This window comes from Ammodytes marinus (genome assembly GCF_949987685.1).
Source record: "Ammodytes marinus genome assembly, chromosome: 23".
Classification (NCBI taxonomy): Eukaryota; Metazoa; Chordata; class Actinopteri; order Uranoscopiformes; family Ammodytidae; genus Ammodytes; species Ammodytes marinus.
The window spans coordinates 4,418,403-4,438,733 of record NC_137227.1 but is presented as its reverse complement, the minus strand read 5'-3'; the positions used below and the strand labels follow the sequence as shown (position 1 = coordinate 4,438,733).

The 20,331-nt window shown below is 40.7% G+C and overlaps 2 protein-coding genes across 4 annotated transcripts; both read left to right on the top strand.

Annotated features, from left to right (window-relative positions):
- Positions 1–278: 278 nt before the first annotated feature.
- On the top strand, positions 279–11,883 carry sepsecs (Sep (O-phosphoserine) tRNA:Sec (selenocysteine) tRNA synthase). Of its 3 annotated transcripts, none has more exons than XM_080051747.1 (12): positions 279–398; positions 1,172–1,287; positions 1,502–1,656; positions 2,212–2,330; positions 3,264–3,422; positions 3,995–4,148; positions 4,231–4,333; positions 4,508–4,637; positions 5,245–5,336; positions 7,128–7,221; positions 7,876–7,966; positions 10,088–11,882. In XM_080051747.1, the coding sequence occupies exons 2-12, from the start codon at positions 1,174–1,176 to the stop codon at positions 10,332–10,334; spliced, it is 1,458 nt and encodes a 485-aa protein (XP_079907873.1). In that variant the 5' UTR covers positions 279–398; positions 1,172–1,173; the 3' UTR covers positions 10,335–11,882. The 3 variants fall into 3 exon arrangements, with proteins under 3 accessions (XP_079907873.1, XP_079907875.1, XP_079907874.1); XM_080051749.1 differs by having other exon boundaries at positions 353–393; positions 10,088–11,883; XM_080051748.1 differs by lacking the exon at positions 279–398 and adding an exon at positions 443–520 and having other exon boundaries at positions 10,088–11,883.
- A 3,018-nt stretch (positions 11,884–14,901) lies between these two features.
- LOC307269382 (leucine-rich repeat LGI family member 2-like) lies at positions 14,902–18,683 on the top strand (the record flags this gene model as incomplete). The annotated part of the gene is given in 9 exon segments (XM_080052342.1): positions 14,902–14,940; positions 14,942–15,165; positions 15,440–15,511; positions 16,272–16,343; positions 16,740–16,811; positions 16,998–17,069; positions 17,263–17,432; positions 17,609–17,773; positions 17,866–18,683. Coding segments are annotated over 9 exon segments (1,704 nt in total).
- Positions 18,684–20,331: the final 1,648 nt, after the last annotated feature.

The following is a 20,331-nucleotide window of genomic DNA, read 5'->3' as shown; positions in this document are numbered from 1 at the left end:
GTTTGTAGGCTACAGATAACCAGCACAACGACGAATAATAAGTAGGCCTATACAAAAAAAGGGTTCGTTTATTCCTTGCAGCAATTTTATAATTACTTAGTTAAAAATTCGAATGGAAATTAATTTATCAAAAATAAGAAATTGTAAAACTGTAGCCTGCATAGTGAATTGGGATTTGATTTACATCTGACTGGAACGACTGGAACGTGAACACCGCTGACGGTCAGTGTTGGTCACGTGACCAGCTCCTGTAGGTCACGTGACTTTGTGACGTAGCTTCGTCTCAGACTGTTCCTCAGCCCATGCCGCTTCCCTCTCTGCGTTCATGCTTGTTGACAGTGTGGACTCGGTACTCTGACAGCTTTATATCGCGGAGAGTCCCACGGGGAAGCGGTGAGGTAAGAAGCCGCAATATAACTGTCTTTAACTAAAGCAGCGTCGTTAAAGCTGCACTGTCTTGTTCCGCGCGCGAGAATCACCTGCTTAGCTTAGCAGAGTTGCTAGCCGCCTTGCTGCCCAGGTAAACAACAACTCGGGGCAACAGTTTCCCCAAATTGCAACCAGGCTCACCGCTTGCTAATTCAATAAAAACAAATCACAAGTGACGAGGGTACAGCATAAAAGTGCAATGAAAGTAGTGGTCCTTTAGCCCAGTCTAGTAAACAATCTGCTATTCCAAAGTTGTTTGAAACTGTTACTTCATATGACAAGGGTCCATGAAGGCACCATGAGGTTACTTACACCATAACACACATCCTTGCAATATATTTGACTTTTAAGCTTCTTCTAAAGGTCAAGCTCCAAAAGCACAAGGTCCTACATTTCCCACAATGCAGTCTTTTTCTGACCCCACCTTGTTGGTAAACACCCTTATCAATTTAGATGTATTCATGAACAAAGTAGGTGGGACATTTTATTTTACAGTCCAACAATAAGCTTGTGGGTGCTCTCTGGTTTATCTCTCTATCTATACTATACCGCCATTTCATGTTACTCATTGTATATACAACATAAATGCCAAAAGAAATACAATAATAATAAAAAACATCTGTCTTACTGTAAAGAAGACAGATATAAACTATTTTGATGTTTGGCTACCTCTTTTTTAGATACACAACACTTAAACAAGGGCAGTACTTTAGTTTGAAGTATTCATATTAATATTCCACAGAGATGAACAGTGAAAACTTCAGCCTGAGCGAGAAGATAGTGTCGTCCTCCTACGTTCGACAGGGGAGCCAGGCGCGACGCGGCCATGAGCAGCTCATCAGACACTTACTGGAGCAGGTAAAGTAGTGCCGCAGCTTCCCCCATAGCATAACACTGCAGCATGACACTGCACATTCAGCAGCTTTTCTAACATTGTGTGTGTGTGTGTGTGTGTGTGTGTGTGTGTGTGTGTGTGTGTGTGTGTGTGTGTGTGTGTGTGTGTGTGTGTGTGTGTGTGTGTGTGTGTGTGTGTGTGTGTGTGTGTGTGTGTGTGTGTGTGTGTGTGTTGCAGGGGAAGTGTCCAGAGGAGGGCTGGAGTGAGAGCACCATAGAGCTCTTCCTGAATGAGCTGGCCGTGATGGACAGCAACAACTTCCTCGGCAACTGTGGCGTAGGAGAGAGAGAAGGCCGCGTGGCATCCAGCCTCGTGGCAAGACGACATTACAGGTTTAAACTTTTTATTTTTTTAAAGGGACAGTGAGTGTGCATTAATGAACAAAATAAGAAAGATGTAAATGCACCCGAGTTATCTTATATAAAAGCTGGTTCTCATTGACAGTCCCTTCGTCTGTTGTTTATACAGTAGGCATCCTTCAGGTTCAAGTTGGACATTCACTTTAGTATTTGTGCATGTCATGTTTCGTCTAATTTAAGGTCATGCATTTGTTTACTCAGGAGCATTAATATTTGAGTTAAAAAAAATCTACAATATTATACACCCTCTGATTTTATCAAAGTTTTTGATAAGGATCCCATGAATTTGGTTTATTAAATAATTTTAACCAACATCATGTATTTCATTTCCTCTTGTAAGCTTTTCCAGCCATCAATAAACTGCTCAAATTATGATAAATCTCTCATACCAATGTATTGGCCCGTCCTACCAAATTATTAAAGTACATTCAGTTCATACAAAACTAGTCACCTTTAAAATATCAGATTTGCATGCTTTGAAAAATTTAAGAAGTTGTTGAAAAGTTCCTATTGTCCTGTTGTGTGTAGGTTGATCCATGGCATAGGTCGGTCAGGTGACATCGCTGCAATTCAGCCCAAAGCTGCAGGGTCCAGTCTGCTCAACAAGCTGACCAATTCAGTAGTGCTGGACATCTTAAAGCTCTCAGGTATGTCAATGTTATCATTCAAACAAAGGGGGTTATTTATGCCCACAGTAGGGCTGGCCCGAATGCCATTGTTCAGGCTTCGAATATTCGTTGGTTTTTCCGAGCGAATATTCGTTCCAGAAAAACACACCATCAAAAACAACATAAAAAAAAAAAAAAAATAATAAATAAAAAAAAAAAAAAAAAAAAACGTAAATAATCCCTATATACTCCCTGGAACCGATTTTGACAGTATCTGCATATTTTGTTGAAGATTTACGCGCTTGGAGGTGAAGTGATGGATGCGCTATGACACTTAAGACCTTTGCACACCGGGCGCGTTTTATTCGTGCGATTAATCCGTTAATTAACAAACGTATACAGACTCAATACAAGCTTCCACACCAGCGCCGTCATTTCGCATCGCGAATTTGCGTTTTTAATTTTTTCGAACTGAGTTCGATTTTTCTGGGACGTTGCTTCTAAAGTGAGACACGACAAAATTCACATTTCAAAACATTCGCTTTTACGTTGCGTTTATTGGCGTCGCGCCCTGTGTGCAAAGGCCTTTAGTGATGTAATATCCTCCTAAATGAGCAATACTACTACTACTACTACAATATTACTAACTTTTATATCCAAATATAAAATTATTTGATGACATTATATTGCAGTACTAGCTTCTTGCGAACATATTTTTTTTTTAAACAAAAAAAAAATGTATATTAAAAAACAAAACAAAAACGAAGCTCCGAATACTAATTTAAGCTCTGAATACTAATTTTCCGAACGAGTATTCGAATATTCGAATAATTCGGGCCAGCCCTAGCCCACAGTAGACATTATAGGGATGTTGTCAGAGGCTGAGGAGTATTACTCCTTTTGTGGAGTGAAGTGAACACCGATATATATATTGCAGGAGTAAAATCAGCTTTGTTTTCTATTGGATCACAGGTGTTCGTAGTGCGGCCAGCTGCTTTGTAGTTCCTATGGCCACAGGAATGAGCCTGACACTTTGCTTCCTGACTCTTCGTCACCGGAGACCCAAGGCTCGCTACATCATATGGCCTCGCATCGACCAGAAGTCCTGCTTCAAAGCCATGATCACAGCAGGTAACAATGACGTTAATTATATTCCAATGGCATCAGTCTCTGTAACATATTCCCTGCGTTGCGAATCGCATACTATTTATTATTTTATTCTACATACTACATCTGATGATAAAAATAATCTAGTAAGGATGCAGTAGGCATACACTTGGGACATACCTTTTACTTATTTATTTCATCATAACATTGGGCCTTACGTCTTGCTTTCATATCCGTTGCATCCCTGTTTGTTTTCATATGGAGGCTCTGTCGATGTGACGTCACTTCCGGTGCGCACTGGATTGTGGGTCATCTCGGCCGGATGTAGTAGACATCCAGGTATTTCTAACCATCCTATATCTGGCCACAATAATCGGGACATCCTTAATCTTTTTTCTACCATACTAAATAGTAGATAGTATGGGTATTGGAACGCAGGGATAGATCCCAGACTAGATAGCTAGATCACTAGAAATACGGCAGCAGGCAGAAATGATTGGAGTTGGAATTCCGAAATAGTTTTTTGATATTTCCAAAAATTTAAATAATGCCATGTCAAAAGTCTTTCTGATAGGTTGTTTGGGATTCTTTTCCAGGCTTTGAACCGGTGGTGGTGGAGAATGTTCTGGAGGGCGACGAGTTGCGGACGGACTTGGAAGCAGTCGAGCGCAAGATCGATGAGCTCGGAGCCGACAACATTCTGTGTGTTCATTCCACAACCTCCTGCTTTGCCCCTCGCGTCCCTGACAGGTGAATTATGTTGTTTTTCAGCATTCTCAATAATATAATTAGCTTATTAAGTTTGTCTTTTGATTGACCTTGTCTTGTGCAGGCTTGAGGAGCTGGCAGCCGTGTGTGCCAAAAATAACATTCCCCACATCGTGAACAATGCATATGGGGTACAGTCGTCCAAATGCATGCACCTCATTCAACAGGTACGTAGCACCCATCACCAATGTATGCGTCATTTGCCTTTTATGAAGTGGTAGAATACCTGTGCTTGTCTCCACCTGTACGGTAATTGCATGTGGCAGTTTGAACCCGAAGCTCACCTCAGATAAGATCGTTGCTTAAAATTGTCCTTAATGTTTTTTTAATTTTTTTATCAGGGGGCTCGTGTGGGAAGAATTGATGCCTTTGTCCAGAGCTTGGACAAGAACTTTATGGTTCCAGTAGGTGGCGCCATAATCGCAGGTTTTGATGAGTCCTTCATACAGGAGATTAGCAAGATGTACCCAGGTGAGTAGCTGATTGTGTTTTTTACCCCTGTTTTATTTTTTCCATATTACCGCCATTTTACATCTACAACATGAGTAAAATTGAGTGATATGAAACCAGTATTTATATAATGAAGCAAATAAATAAATAATGAAGTATAAAGATATTTGATTACCAAAAAAAGCAATTTATGCTTCAAAATAGAAAATAGCGTATTTTGTTGCCCTTTTTCTTCTTATTGAAGAACATGTCATACAGTGCACCTGTGTGGCTCAATGATAAGATAGTATGCTGAAAATAATATAAAAATACATAGGAAATATCATCGGATCGGACCCACCTTTTAAAATTAACAAGGAATACGTATACCAAACTCATCCCCAAGCATTTAAATGGAGGCTTTTGATTCTTGACAGTGTTTGATACTCGAAAACAAACTCTTTAAAACATCCCTATGACTGACACCTGTTCAGTCATAGGGATGACACACATGTACAGCCACTGATGCTTCTTTCAGAGTTGTGTAAAAAGTAAACATGGGTAGTGGGACATTCATACTAGTTCGGTTTGCACGAAGCTGGTTTCTTTAGCTGTTCAGCAACGTCACCTTTTGGCCCTCTTTGTCCAGGTCGCGCCTCTGCCTCGCCTTCCCTTGACGTGCTCATTACCCTTCTCTCTCTGGGAGCCAGCGGCTACAAGAAACTCCTGACTGAAAGAAAGGTGAGTGCAGGAACACATCACCTTCGATGAGGCTTTATATGGGAATATGTTGGTATTAAAGACACTGCTGCAATGTCAGTCTGAATATGTTTGTATGCGTGCTGCGTCGACACCTTTCCCCCTACAGACTAAAAATAAACCCATCTTACATAATTTGTATTGAATTGCAGTGGATCACGTGTTATGACTATGTGTGTGTGTGTGTGTGTGTGTGTCTGTGTCTGGCTCTTCACTTGCCTGCATGCTGTTGCCTGAGGAGAAGGACTTGAGCGAGCAAAGGGCTTTGTGTAGGGAGGCTTGTGCTATAGAAATATGCAATTGATCCAGTTGAGTTTCAGAAAGCATCCCCTGGTGGCTCTCTACTTTTAAAGCAGAGTTGCTCACACAATGCAGTAGCCCCCTCTTCAAATGTGTAGGCACTGCAGCATTCTCACATCTAACTGCTGAACCATAGATGTACTGTTAAGGTACTGGACTATAGGGACTACCTCTTCATTGTTCATACACTGGAGGAGGACATTTTCAGACAGGACCTCAGATGGATTGCATCTAGTTTTCTGACGTCCCCTATTTGTAAAATGGGGTGTAATTACAAACTAGACCTCACCTAAAAATGACAGTCTTACTGGATGAAATGCAATACCCCAAAATTCCAATAACGTAACAAAAATATTAATTTAGGAAAAAGACTCTGGCCTCTCGCGTGACCTGGCACCCTATCAAGGCTTATTGATTTCTCCTGGTCCACACTCATGCATAATTAATGTACAGGACCAGTTTTCCATACTGTCTGCAGAACAGAAAAGTGATTTCCTCACATCTCCCCTGTGGTTCCAATGCTTTAAATAATTCAGATATTTCATCCGTGGACAATCATTTACAGCCTTATACCACCATTTTGGAAAATGTCTTAGATGGTGTGTGTTTTCTTGGTAAAGATGTCATCACACACACACTTATTGTCTGCGTAGTCGTGGCGATTCACGCTGTCCACCACCACTTGCACCCCTCCTCTCCTAAGAAGATAACGTCTGCCATTGTTGTTGGAGAACAAGGGGACACTTGGAGACACTTGACATCATTGAAAGGCTGTTTGTGTTTGAGAAAAAACATTTTCCTTTCTTGATGTTTTCAAATTAGGAATGCATGATGAGTCAGCAGAGTACGCAGACACACACACACACACACACACACACACACACACACACACACACACACAGGCCCACTGTACTGTTGCAGTGAGCAGATCCTTGAATATGCGCCAGAAACACTGCCATTTGTTGTTGTGCATCTTCAGTCTGGAACGTCGTCTGCCTTATTCACTGCTGCTGCTTGGAGACTCTTAGCTAAACACACTCTGTCAGCTTAATCCTAAGCACGTAGATGTAAAAAAATAAATAAAAGGATAAAAGCATTGCCCTGCCTTTCCAATTGATCCAAGAGATTGATGTGCGACGTGAGTAAAGGTCCCTGCCACAGACAGGAGAGGAAGTGGACTCTTTGGAGGTTGGAGGGAAACGCATACAGGCAGGCAGGCAGGAGAAAGAGAGTGCAGGGGGGAGGGGAGGGGTATGGACATGGACCAGTCTGCCTGCATATGGATTTGCTTGATTAGCAGTAAAAGCAAGGCTACTGCTGCTGCTGCTTCTAAAAAAAGGCTGTGGTGTAATGTGAAAGCAGCATTGTGCTTCTATTTATAGTTCTGTGCTATGGCGCCAGTTCCCTGTAGTGTGTTTGTGTCTCTCTTTCTCTCTTTTCATGCCTTTCTCTCTGTGTCTACATGTCCTGCAGGAGATGTATTCACTGCTGGCTCAGGAGCTGAAGAGTCTGGCCTCTGCACACGGGGAGAGGTTGCTCCACACCCCACATAACCCCATTTCACTGGGTGAGCTCATTGGACCGGCTTCAGGCCAAGCAGCTATACACACTGTGTTTTATTCATGTAATAAGGTTTATATTATGTTATAAGGGCTGTAAAACGACACATTTTAAAAAAATGTCCTTAGTTTAAGGTGGACACAGCAATTCTGAGGAGAATGCATGTATTGGTCAAAATCAGTGAATATTTTTTCTCACGATCCACCACCTGTATGTACTATCGTGTGCGCACTGGAAAAACAATCTGGTGTAAATACACAGCCTAGGCTCTGTGAACCCGTATGTTTACAAAGGGGCCCACTGTGGCTAGCAACATGCCCATTTACAGAGCCTTGGCTGTGTACTAACACCAGATAATTTTTCAAGACACACAGTATGGACAGGTAGCAGGAGGAGATATTCACTGATTTTGACCAAGTGATTTTGACCACAAGCAGTCTCCAGAATCACTGACTCCACCTTTAAGCAGATGAAAATAACTAAAAACCATTATGCTCTGACTTTATATAAACGTGATTAATGGTGAAAGACCTACTTATTATACATTATATTTTTTAATGTTAAAAGCCGCACCTCTGACCCAGTATTAGTCGATTGCTTTAATGTTTGATGGTTCATGTATTTACGTGTGTGTTTTGGGTGTCCTACCTCTGTCCTTCAGCCATGTCTCTGGAAGGTCTCCAGGCCGAGAGCGACAAAACAGTGACTCAGCTGGGCTCCATGCTGTTCACCCGCCAAGTGTCAGGAGCCAGGTATGAACATATTGCCACACTCAGGCCTACAAAAAGCAACGTGTGTGTGTGTGTGTGTGTGTGTGTGTGTGTGTGTGTGTGTGTGTGTGTGTGTGTGTGTGTGCGTGTGCGCGTGGAGGGAGTACACGTGTCACAAAGGTCAGAAATGGGTTTGCAAAATATGAGAGGGATGATGTTGTGTGTGTGTGTGTGTGTCACCAAGCAAAATGGCCGCTGAGAACAAGCAATCAGCCAGATGGATGTGCAGAAAGTACTTTAGTTGATTAGAGTGCTGCTCATCCTATCAGGGGCCGCTCCAGAACGGGACAGCGGGGACAAACTGTGACGCAGCTTTTACAGCCCTGTGTGTTCCTCACTCCCACTAGCCCTGTTTTCATCTCAGCAGTATAGGGAGGAGGGCGTTTGTCAGTTCTGCATTGTGGCCTTCTGCTTCAGTCACCTATGCCTGCCAGAATACATAGTTTGGTCGGGTGGGGGGTGCTATTAGCCATTATGTTTTTCCCCCCTAATAGGTTTTTCACCAAGCATGTGAGCCCACCTAAATATTTTAAAATATCCCTAATAAATGATTTATTTAGGTCATTCTATCACACTTTATTTGTGTGTCTTTTATTCATTACTGCACTCATGGCTCAATTGCAGTAGAAAAAAAAGACTAAAATAAATAGTTCCCACTCTCCTTCCATTCTCCCCCTTATGATTTTATTTCAAATTAATATTTTGACAAGGGCTGGAGTGCTGAGCTTTCTCAAATCTTTATCATTGTAATTCAGCAGCATACTTTTATGTTATGCTTCAATGGCACACAATGATCTATGCCATTTATAGCATTGTATTATGCAGTTTTAACAAGTAAGGTATCATTGTTGCTCACCATTAAAAACAGTGCAAGTCAGCACAACAGTGAGCGTATTCACTGTAAACAGCAAAGCAGATTAATAGAGATCTGAATCATATTACAATGCAGTTTCTTTATAGTGATGGTCTCTCCCATACAGAGTCCTAATAGCTAGCCAGTAATTGATTTCACATTACGGTGAGTCTGAACTGTGCAGAGAGAGGTGAAACCCCGCCAAAATGTCAGAGGCATACGTATTGTTTACAGTATTGCAGAGTTTGACACTTTGAAAACCACCCGACACCTGACTTTGCGGTCAAGCAATACGCAGCTAGAGAGTTCCTTCAGGAGTCGGTGGAGACCAAGTCAGAGCTTAAAGGTAAATACTGGACTTACATTTGTCAGATGGCCAGGAACACGACTCCGAATGAATGTATGAATGAATAACTGTTGCTCCGTGTCTGCTGCATGTATAAGTGTGTTTGCCATTTTACTATTGCACTACGACAATTTTAGTGGCATTTTCTTTGTGAAAAAGAAAAGATCATCTGTCGACAATTCGTGTAGGTCCACAGCTGTTCCAGTAAACCGTAACAGAAGCACAGAGTTGTGGGCCGTGGGACTTTTATTTAAAACAAAAGAATAGAACATTGCTAATAAGGGCATAGTTTGTTTGCTTATGTTACATTGAGTAAATAATGTAAACGCTGAAGTGAATTGAATGATCCTTTTATTACTATATTATTTTATGATTCCTCCACTTTCCATACAACAAATTGTTTGTTGTTGAAATGATAGTTATATAATAGTTATTTGTGAAATGAATCGCTTAAGCTTTAGCCATGTCATATTTGTGAAAAATAATGAAGTGCAGTTTGTCCCCTTCATGTTAAAGGTGTAGTCAGATATTCTGGAGAACACGTCAAAATCACCTTTTGTCAAAATAAGTGAATACTGTTTCTGCAAAAGATCCTCGACCTGTCTGTACTTTGTGTGCACTGAAATAAAATCTGGTGTTAATACACAGTCTAGGCTCCTGTTAACAAAGGGGGCCACCGTAGCTAGCAACACACCCTTTTACAGAACCTAGGCTGAGTATGAACACTTGATTTTTTTTTCCAGTGCAAAAGTGGTTCGGACAGGAATGGATCATAAGAAAGTGTTTGCTGATTTTGACAAAAAAAAAGAATTGAGAACAAGCGTCATCCAAATTCACTGAATCCACCTTTAAATGATTATAACTGCTATACATTATCCCTATTTTTTCTCGTTCATGTTTCTAGGGTTATACCGCTGGGCAAGGAGCAGACCATAAGCGGACACACGTTCCGCGGCTTTATGTCGCACTTTGAGGCGTACCCCTGTCCTTACCTCAATGCTGCCTCGGCTGTGGGTATCACCCGTGAAGACGTGACACTGTGCATCAAAAGGCTTGACAAGTGCCTGAAGAGCCTGAAAAAAGAGGCCAAAGCAGAGAAAAGTAGTTCCCCGGTACAGCCATCGTGCCAGGAGGACTCTACTGCAAAATGACTCAGCTGAAATAAGAACATTTTAGAACATATTCAAAAGGAATCTGCTGATGGATTATCAATCCAAACATTGACTGGAACTCTACAGCAACAGCTGATGACAAAAAAGTGTGCAGGTGTTCACAACAAACTAAAACGCCAACAAGCAGATGTCCCTGATTAATTCTCTCGTCTGTGAAGGTGTGCTAATTCTAATATATTCTAAGGACACTAAGCTGCATACAACTGCTTCTTGGGAGCATATTGGCTTTTCACCACTGATCTAAACTTAGACCAAAATGTGTGCAGGAACAATCTAGAGCTGCAACGATTAATCGACAAATCGATTATTAATCGATTATTAAAATAATCGGCAACTATTTTGATAATCGATTAATCGTTTTGAGTAATTTTTTAATAAAAAAATTCCAAATTCTCTGATTTCAGCTTTTCAAATGTGAATATTTTCTGGTTTCTTTAATCCTATTATGACAGTAAACTGAAATATCTGTGTGTTTTGGACATAACAATACATTTGAGGACATCAACATGGGCTTTGGAAAATGGATCAACATTTTTCACCATTTTCTGACATTTTACAGACCAAAACACTAATCGATTAATAATCGATTAATCGAGAAAATAATCGACAGATTAATCGATTATCAAAATAATCGTTAGTTGCAGCCCTAGAACAATCACATCGCTGTCTGTATATGTTGACAATGTTTTCCTTGCTTTTGAACTCTAAATAGAGAATGGATCAACCACTTCCAGTGACCTTGACTTCCCGTGTGTCGTCTTTCTTAACCAAAGCCATCCAATGCCTCCACAGTGCCGTTATTAGATGACATATTATAGCATTTCACTTTGAAAACAATGCCAGAGTTCTGCTTTGGGAATACATTAGGGTTATCCACTTACTGATATTCGAAGCGAATGTATCTTTACAATGTAATATGTTGTGCCATGTCCTCTGCAGTGTGTGGTAACATGATACAGATGCTGTTGGAGCGGTTAACTCCATTTGATCCCCATTGCATTGGACCAGCTGATTTACTTTTCCGGCTCGGAAAACACATCGCAAGGAGCAAATCCATGAAGTACGCTAAAGATGGAACATTTCACTGTATCAGTAAGAAGCTGCATAAAAGTTACATTGAACAATGCAAGAGAAATGTGGTTAACTGTTCTACTGTATTTTACCGATACACAGCGTAGGACGGATTTGGATTTCAGCCAGAATGTCACCAGGGAACTTGGATCTTTAATCACACAAGACTCCTACACGTTTGAACATTTCAAAGCTTTTCATTCCTTCCCTCTGCTGTCTACTCTTTCATTAAGAAGCAGAGCAGCTAGTGCCCTGAAGCATAATAGAGTCCCACTAAAGCTTCACTGACTGAGGACCAATCTATATATTCGATACTGCATGGTCTAAGTTCTTGCCGATTATCAATGTTGATCGTTATTTGAAAAGCTTGGGGTGAGTGCGGTGCATTTATTTTGCAGTCCAAACACTCATGTACTGATTTCAAATGGGAACTAGCAGCTGCTCATAGTCGCCACATATGAGCTGGGCCCAGGTGTGCATGGGTATAGCAGAATGTGTCTGCAATAAGTTATGCAGGTTTTGGAGGCATGTGTAGCCGTAGCAACAGCAGAACAGAATACACCAGGCAGGCAGCATATGAAAGTGGTCTGGAGTCAGACAGATAAGGTTTGCTGCATCAGCACACTTTCACTGTTCCCAAGCTGAACTAAAGCGTTTAATGCCGCAGCAAATATTGCACCCCTGTCATTTAAGGACAGAGCTAAAGAAATAATCTGCCTAAGAAATAGCCAGTTGCCAAGTCTTGTTTTTCCTCCGTTCCCTGTCATCGGTTTATTAGGATACCCCATCTTTTGCAGGGTTGCCTCAGGTATGGAGAGAGTCAGACCCACTTTTTTTGTTCTAGCCACTCTTAAAGTGCCCCCCCCCCTTTATTGGTTAATCTACTGCAGTGTGTGAAACTGCTAAAGGGCTGCCAGTGAGAAACTTGCAGAGGGCATCACAATATTTTCCCATCCAATCGAGTTATCAAAAATCTAACCACTCAGGCATTTAGACGGAAAGGTATATGGGGCAAACTGGCCCCATCATGACTTAGATCTAGGCTATCTATTACAGTGTTTTCCGGACCTTAACATGCCATGGCCTCTTGTTAACTTTCCGACCCAAATGATTGTTTACCTCTATCCCTCTTCACCAAAATAGTCTGTCTTACAAATGATTCCTCCTGAATCTGCGCTCCAAACACTCAATCAAAAGTCTTAAGAACCCCGGGGATGTTGCTGGATGACAAATGGCCCTTCGCTCCTGCCTCTCAGCAGCTGCCACAAGTAGAAGTCGGTGATGATGGAGGGCCACAGTGGCACACACAGGGCCACAGATTAACAGAGTAACAACAGGGTCATGGATTACCAGACTGCTACATAGCACCTGGATAGGGACTTAACTTTTGGCCTTCTCAGCTTCAGAGTTTTGTAATGTTATGACCTGAAATTCATTCTATATGAAAATATTAAATATTTGAAAATGGCTCAAATGGAAAGTAAAAAAAAGCTAAACTGGAGAATGGAGAACCACAATGACAAGTGGAGGCAATACAGATGCATGCAAACACAATATCAGCTTTGTTCTCATTGTTTATGCCCTTTGAAAAATGCAAATGAATAAAGATAAAATAAACAAATGTTAAGTTTGATGAAAGATTGTTTGAAATCAATTTTGCAAAACCAATTTTAAAGTCACATAATGTAGCATATGTGTATCAAACAAAAAAAATGGGCAAAATCACATGTTACATCAAGCTGGCAGTCAATGACAGTAAGTTGCACACTTGACAACCAGTGTTCTGCCTCTGGCTACTGGGGTTGAACCAATAATTCAATATTTAAGAGGAAAGCAGATTATGTGAAGTGTGATTTGGGAAAATGGAGTCCCTTTTTCTATTTGTCAAAAACTACTTTGCCAATTTAACCTGATGGTCTACTCTATAGGCTACATATTGCCTACATTGTGACTGCATGTGTATCCCCTCACATCGCCGTTATATGTAGGCTACAGTAGTTAAAAAGCACGATCAGCTGAGCAGAGGCGCTGTCCGTGGTACTGCAGTTCTGTGCGTCTTTATGGAGGAGGGGTACGGTAGCCTATAGATTCCAGTATATCAAATAGTCCTATGTAACATTATATCCACCTCCTAACGTCGCAGACAAACGGTGTTTCCTCGGAAAAAAATATACTGTCTTTGATTCAAACCCAATGTTGTAAAACCCTGCCAGAAATAAGCTAAATGTGTGTGCATTTACGTCAAATGTGATTAAACAAAATGTAATGTGAATACAGCGTGAATGTCATTCGAAATGTATTGTGGAAGTGCGTGGTTGACAACACGAAGCCTGTCTGTTTCATGAAACTACATGTCGATAAAAAATAATTTGCCATTTTGTTTGCATTATTATTTGAATGCAAAATGAACTGTAGCCAAATTAACTCTAGCATATGTGTATTTTACATATGCTACAGTTTTGTGTGAGACGTTCCGGTTACCAGATCATGTGTGGCGGTGACTTGACATTTTCTGCTACCCGTCAGATTTTGCTCCCTAGTGGTTCTGCGCATGCGCATTCCGAAAATAACAATCCTGCGTGAGCAGCCGTCAGATTCTGCTACCTTTTTTTGCTACCGAGTATTTTCTTCAAAACATGTTTTTAACTGCGTGATTATGCTACACATATGTTTAAATTGTGCCTTTTGACCTGTGAGCATGTAGACACTGGCTTTGCTGCTGAATATAGAAGTAAAATGATAGGCTTTTCTATGTGTTAACTTTACCAGACTCGGAGTGGAGAAAGTTTTCGCCGGTGGTGGTGGTGGGAGGGGGGTGTACATAGGTAGTGGTGTAAAATAACGTGATTCTGTAGCGGGAGCATTATTTGATAGAGACAATTGATCTCACATTATACCCTACTAAATCTATAATAACGTTATAAAGTAGCATAAAAATATACAGCTTTCAGTGTAGGCTACATGGGGTGAGTAGTGGTGTTGTAAGTAACGTGATTCTGTAGTGGGAGCATTATTTGATAGTTAATGGGTCTACAGATCAAATACGCTACCAATTACGTGAGGTAGCATTTTCTGATAGGGTAGCATAATTTGATATAGGCTATTAAACACTAACAGCATCAAAATATGCTCCCCATATTCCTACAGTGTAGGCTACACTGTGTGTAGGCCTACATAGGGTGAGTAGTGGTGTAAAATAACGTGATTCTGTAGTGGATGCATCGTTTGATGAGGTAATTGTCTATACGCTACCATGACGTAGGGTAGCATTTTCTGATAGGTAGCAAAATCTGACGAGGGAGCAGAAAATGTCAGAACAGCGGCCCAATGACGCCTTATTTGTTCGATTGTTTGCTGCGTGCTTGTTTAACCAACGGTTCTCCGGCCGCTGGAGCTCTGACTTAATAAATAATGAAAGTGGACGGAGGGGAGCTGCAGCTGATTTGCTGATGTCAGGGAGCCAGTGCAGCATTTCATGGTGCAGGGTGGAAACGCGCGGTGCCATCTGCCTCCGCTCCGTGCTCTCGCCGTACCTCACACATGCGAGCCCGGCAAGAAAGATGCTGCCAACTCTCAAGACCTGGGCATTGTTTACCGTGTCGCTATGCTTCCTCTCTCAACCGGGTCATTTGAAGAAGGCTTTCCGATGTCCTTCAACATGCAGCTGCTCCCGGGAGTCTATAATTTGCGTCGGGTCCTCCAATGTCCCAAGGATTTCCCCCAACGACGTCAATTCATTGTGAGTATAGCTTCTATGTATGATGTTCTTTTCTATAAAGTCTATAGGCTACTCAGACCGTGTATATGTGCAAATGTAGCAACATAGCAGCCTTTTAAGTTTCATCCCAGTTGTACCTGACTGTATTTTATTTTATGTACACCGTCTTTTCGTGAGAGCTGATGTTGCAAGGCAGGGCAGTCCTGACTCCTTTCCACCATCTCTGATCACTTGTCAGCGTTTCATAGCTTTATAGAGAGGCTTTATGTTCATTTCTTCTGCTTCTTTCTTTCAGGAGTCTCGTCAATGGGACTTTCTCCGAGGTCAAAGAGGCAATGTTTGCTCACATGCCATCCCTCCAGCTACTGTAAGAGTACTTCAACTGCGTATCATTCCTCTTTATTATCATGATAATGTATGACTGTCCCTTACCTTGTAGATAAAGACGCCTAAGGACACCACTATGCAGAAATATATCAATTTGTGCACGTTTCAAAACTTGTATATGTCTTGAGTGTGGGGTGTTAAACATGGCAAATGCATCTAATAGCAGTAAATAATACAGACTTAAGTTGTCCAAGCAAATGTTCCGTAACTACCTTTCTGTTGTACATAACTTTAATACAGATACAGTAAAGCATCTCTTAAGTCTGTCTGTGCAAAGTAATCTAGTAAATTAGTTGGAATGCTTTTGAAAGGTTGGACACCTGGAAATACATAATGCATGTCTCATCTTGAGCTTTCAGAGCAGTCTCATACAATAGTGTACTTACCAGAGGCCATCAATCTACTTTGTTACTCCATAAGCAATGTCTGGGAGGCAGGCATAAAACAAAGGCGTGGCACATTAAGAGCATTTGACCAAAGTCCTGATGCACCTGATGATTTAAAGCTAGATACATTTCGTGGTGAAAAAACTACCATTTAATAACTCATCCCAGTCTTGATTGTACATGTGTTGGCATTCAGAACTCGGATGAGAATATTTGACTATTTTGTTCACTGAGTTGACTTTGTTTGTAATGTCCTTAATCAAAATTTGAGAAAATCCATTTGGTTTTTCAGGCTTAAAATGGTAAATTATGTTAGAAGCCGCAGGTTAACATATATTTCGCCCTTCATTACAGACTTTTGAATTCCAATTCTCTAACAACTGTAAGGGATGATGCATTCGCAGGCCTTTCACACCTGGAATATCTGTAAGTTATTCTATTATTTTTTTTAGCAAATACATTCATTTGATAAGTGTAATAATGTCGGAAAATCAGTTGTTGCATAAAATGTACAAAATTAATTGCATTACTATTTAATAATCTATTAATGTAAAACAAATGAACTAGAATAGGTATAATCATAAAAGTCCAATTATTTTTGGAAAAAGGTTGGCTTTTCCACCGGATTGACAGAAACAGATGGTCATTGTGTTTGTAGGATGTGTACGCGTAAATGAAACTTTACCCATGTAATATAAACTGATGAAAATATACAATTGCAATATTAATTTTTTAAACATCAAGTTAACCTAAAAGTTGGGAAACTGCCAAAAGCAGGAGCTCATCACTATATCCAACATGTTTTTTTGTTGTCTACTACAGGTTTATTGAGAGTAATAAACTAGAGACAGCATCCAAATATGCCTTCAGAGGACTCAGGGACCTGACTCACTTGTAAGTTTCAACCTTTAAAATCCTCCCCAAACAAAGACCTACAAAAGAGTTGACCGGGCATTTACATATTACTTTGACTTATGCACAATATATGCATTAATTATGTTTTTCTGTTATTCTTGCAATGAACTTATGATGTTCTTAAAATGTTTATTGCATGTATTGATTAATTGCTGTTATTTCTAGATCTTTGGCAAACAACAACATCCAGGCCTTACCCAGGGACCTCTTCACTGACTTAGACTCACTGATAGAACTGTAAGTCTGCCACTCAGTTACAGGTTTAGGGAAAATAGCGTAATGTCCTGTTTCTTCTTTATGATCAGTGTAAAGAATTTATCTTGACACATAATGTTTAGAAATATCTCCCATGTTTCTTCTTCTATAAGGTGCCTTTCTAGCTAGTGTATTTTGTTTGTCTGCAATGATGTACAGTACTCCTATTCTCCAGGGACTTGCGGGGCAATGCCTTTGAGTGTGATTGTCGTGCCAAGTGGCTGATGATGTGGCTGAAAAACACCAATGCTACGGTGTCAGATGTAGTGTGTGCCGGACCGGAGGATATGAAGGACAAACGCCTCAATGACATGAACAGCCTCCATAACGAATGCATCTCAACAGGTGAGAAAACCCCTGAGCCAGCTGGCCTTGTCCCTGGTCTAACCCGTATCAGTATCAGCCAACTCAACCCTCTCCATCCAACGTGTATAAAGAAAAGGCAGCCCTGTTGTTTATCTCAGATTCTCCCTTTATGTGCCTTTGCTTTTAAATTTCATTCAGAATTGGTCTCTCCACAGATTTCGTCCTACATCAGTCTGTGGCTTCTGAGTCTCTGTCTGTTGACACATTCAGTTATAAAAATGATGTCTACGTGACCATTGCTGCTCCAAGCACAGACAGCTGTATGGTTTTCCAATGGGACCACATAGAAATGAACTTCAGGACTTATGACAACATCACAGGTACGGCGAAAACTTAATAAAGTGTCTCAGAATACCTTTGAGTTTTATTGTAATGTAATTGGCTCCTTTCTATCTCTTTTCCTGCTTCCCAGGTCAGTCCATTGTTGGGTGTAAGTCAGTTGTCATCCAGGACCAGGTGTTTGTCATTGTGGCTCAGCTCTTTGGGGGTTCCCACATTTACAAGTTTGACGAGGACCAAAGCAGGTTCAGCAAGTTCCAAGACATTGAGGTGTCCAAGATCTCCAAGCCCAATGACATTGAGACATTCCAGATCGGTTCCGACTGGTTCTTTGTGATTGCTGACAGTTCAAAAGCGGGCCTGTCCACCCTCTACAAGTGGAATGATAAAGGCTTTTATTCATACCAGTCTCTGCACGAGTGGTACCGCGACACAGATGCAGAGTTCTTGGACCTGGATGGGAAGGCCCATATTATCCTAGCAAGCCGCTCACAGGTGCCTGTCATCTACCAGTGGAGTCGAAGCAACCAGAAGTTTATCCTGCAAGGCGAGATACCCAACATGGAGGATGTAGTAGCTGTCAAACACTTCCGGATCAAGGAGGAACTCTATCTGGCTATGACACGCTATATTGGTGACTCCAAGATTGTACGTTGGGGTGCCAAACAGTTTGCAGAGATCCAGGCCTTGCCCTCAAGAGGCTCCATGATTCTCCAGCCATTCTTGTTCAAAGAGCGTTACTACCTGGCCCTGGGAAGCGATTACACCTTCTCGCAGATCTATCTGTGGGATGATGACAAGAAACTCTTTGACCGCTTCAAGGAGGTGTACATTCAGGCCCCACGCTCCTTCACAGTGGTCTCCACTGACCGCAGGGACTTCATCTTCACATCAAGCTTCAAGGGTAACACACAGATCTTTGAGCATGTCATCCTTGACTTGAGCTTGTGAGGGGGCTGTGCCTTATCGCCCCTCCTGCAATCGAATGTCTTCCACCAAAAAGACACATAAATGAAGGGATAAGGTTGGAACTGAACTTCTTGATGAACTGTTTAATATCAATTCCTATAGTTTTTTTGTCACGAATCAGAGCTGGGCCAAGTAGTGTTTGGAATAATGTTTGTTTCTCAAGGTTTTAACTTTTTCCTAATGGCCTTGTCCTATTATCAGTGTTCATGGCCTCTCAGACTTTCAGATATACTACCATTCAACAAAGACTACCCATTAAGTGATCAAACAATTCAACAAATTTCTAAAATCCTGCTGACATTCCTTAAGCCAGGGTTGAACTATAATTTGATATACTTGGATGTATACAGTTTAGGTATAATATTCCCTGTGATAATAATGGTATAACCCCAACCATTTATATCAGGACCTGAGTGAAAGATAATTTTCCTGCTAAGGGTCTTCGAGATTTGGTTGTCATTTACCTCGTACCCTGTGGTAATGTACAGTATGTTGCCTTATCAGCACTGGGGTTCTGTGTTCTGATGGACCCACAGTGCCCCTGTCTGGCCGTGATAAAATATCACACCCCTTTGCTTTTTTCATACAGGGAATGTCTTGAAAGCACAAGCCTTTAATTATCATAGCTGGGACCCCAGCACTTAGAGTGTAGTTGATACTGTAGGTGCTTTAGATTATATTGCCTAAAGTAAAAAAGGAAGAGATATATTCAGGACTGGATATAGCTAATGCCTTTTTAGAAAAAGATATGAATGGAAAATCCCTACTTACTGGTAGATAACTTTTTAGCTCAGACGAACTATAAGCGGCAAAGCAGATAGAAGCTCTTTTTATCCATTCAGTGTTTAGGTGATGTCAGGGAAATGAAACCTACTTACAAGTTATTAGAAAAGACTACTGACATGATTTAAACTTTATTTTTAGGTTAAAGAAAAAAAGGTCCCAAAAACGAAGGAAACATAATGTTTGTGTAAATATTTCCACTCAAGATGAGAGGCTTTTTCAGTCTGTCATTCTGTTCTTTAAAAATACTGAAAGTTGACTAACAAGCTTCAAAATGTACATAAAACAAAGGCTGCATTGCCACTACCTGTTTGTCTCACAAAAGTCCCAACTGATCTTTGCACTTACTTTAAAATAAAATGTTACTGCAGCTTGCAAGAGCATGTTTTTTCAAAAAAAGGGTGTTTGCCAAATTCTTTTTAGATTAACCCAAAAACTGGAGAGAAGACTACAAGTGCTTCTACTCATTAAGTGAATGGTATTGCAACTTTTAAAAAAAACATGATGGAATATGCAAGCTTTATGAAATGCAGATTCTTTTATATGATTTTGTTTTAAGCATATTGAATGTTACTCTTGAAATATACTGTAAATAATCAGTTGAGTATCAAAATAAACATGTAAAAGTATGAGTTTCAGATGTGTTTTATCATTCATTAGTCGTTAGTGTAATAGCATTGACAATATTAGTTTTTTCTCCCATCTGAGAATAATTGAATACTTTGTTGTGGTCAACACAATTTAAAGTGATTTAAAGCTGTAACAACCAATAATTTTACATTGACGTGTTTAATGACTGTCTTAATGTGGAAGAGGTCTTAATGACGAACTCACTAAGTGATGAAAC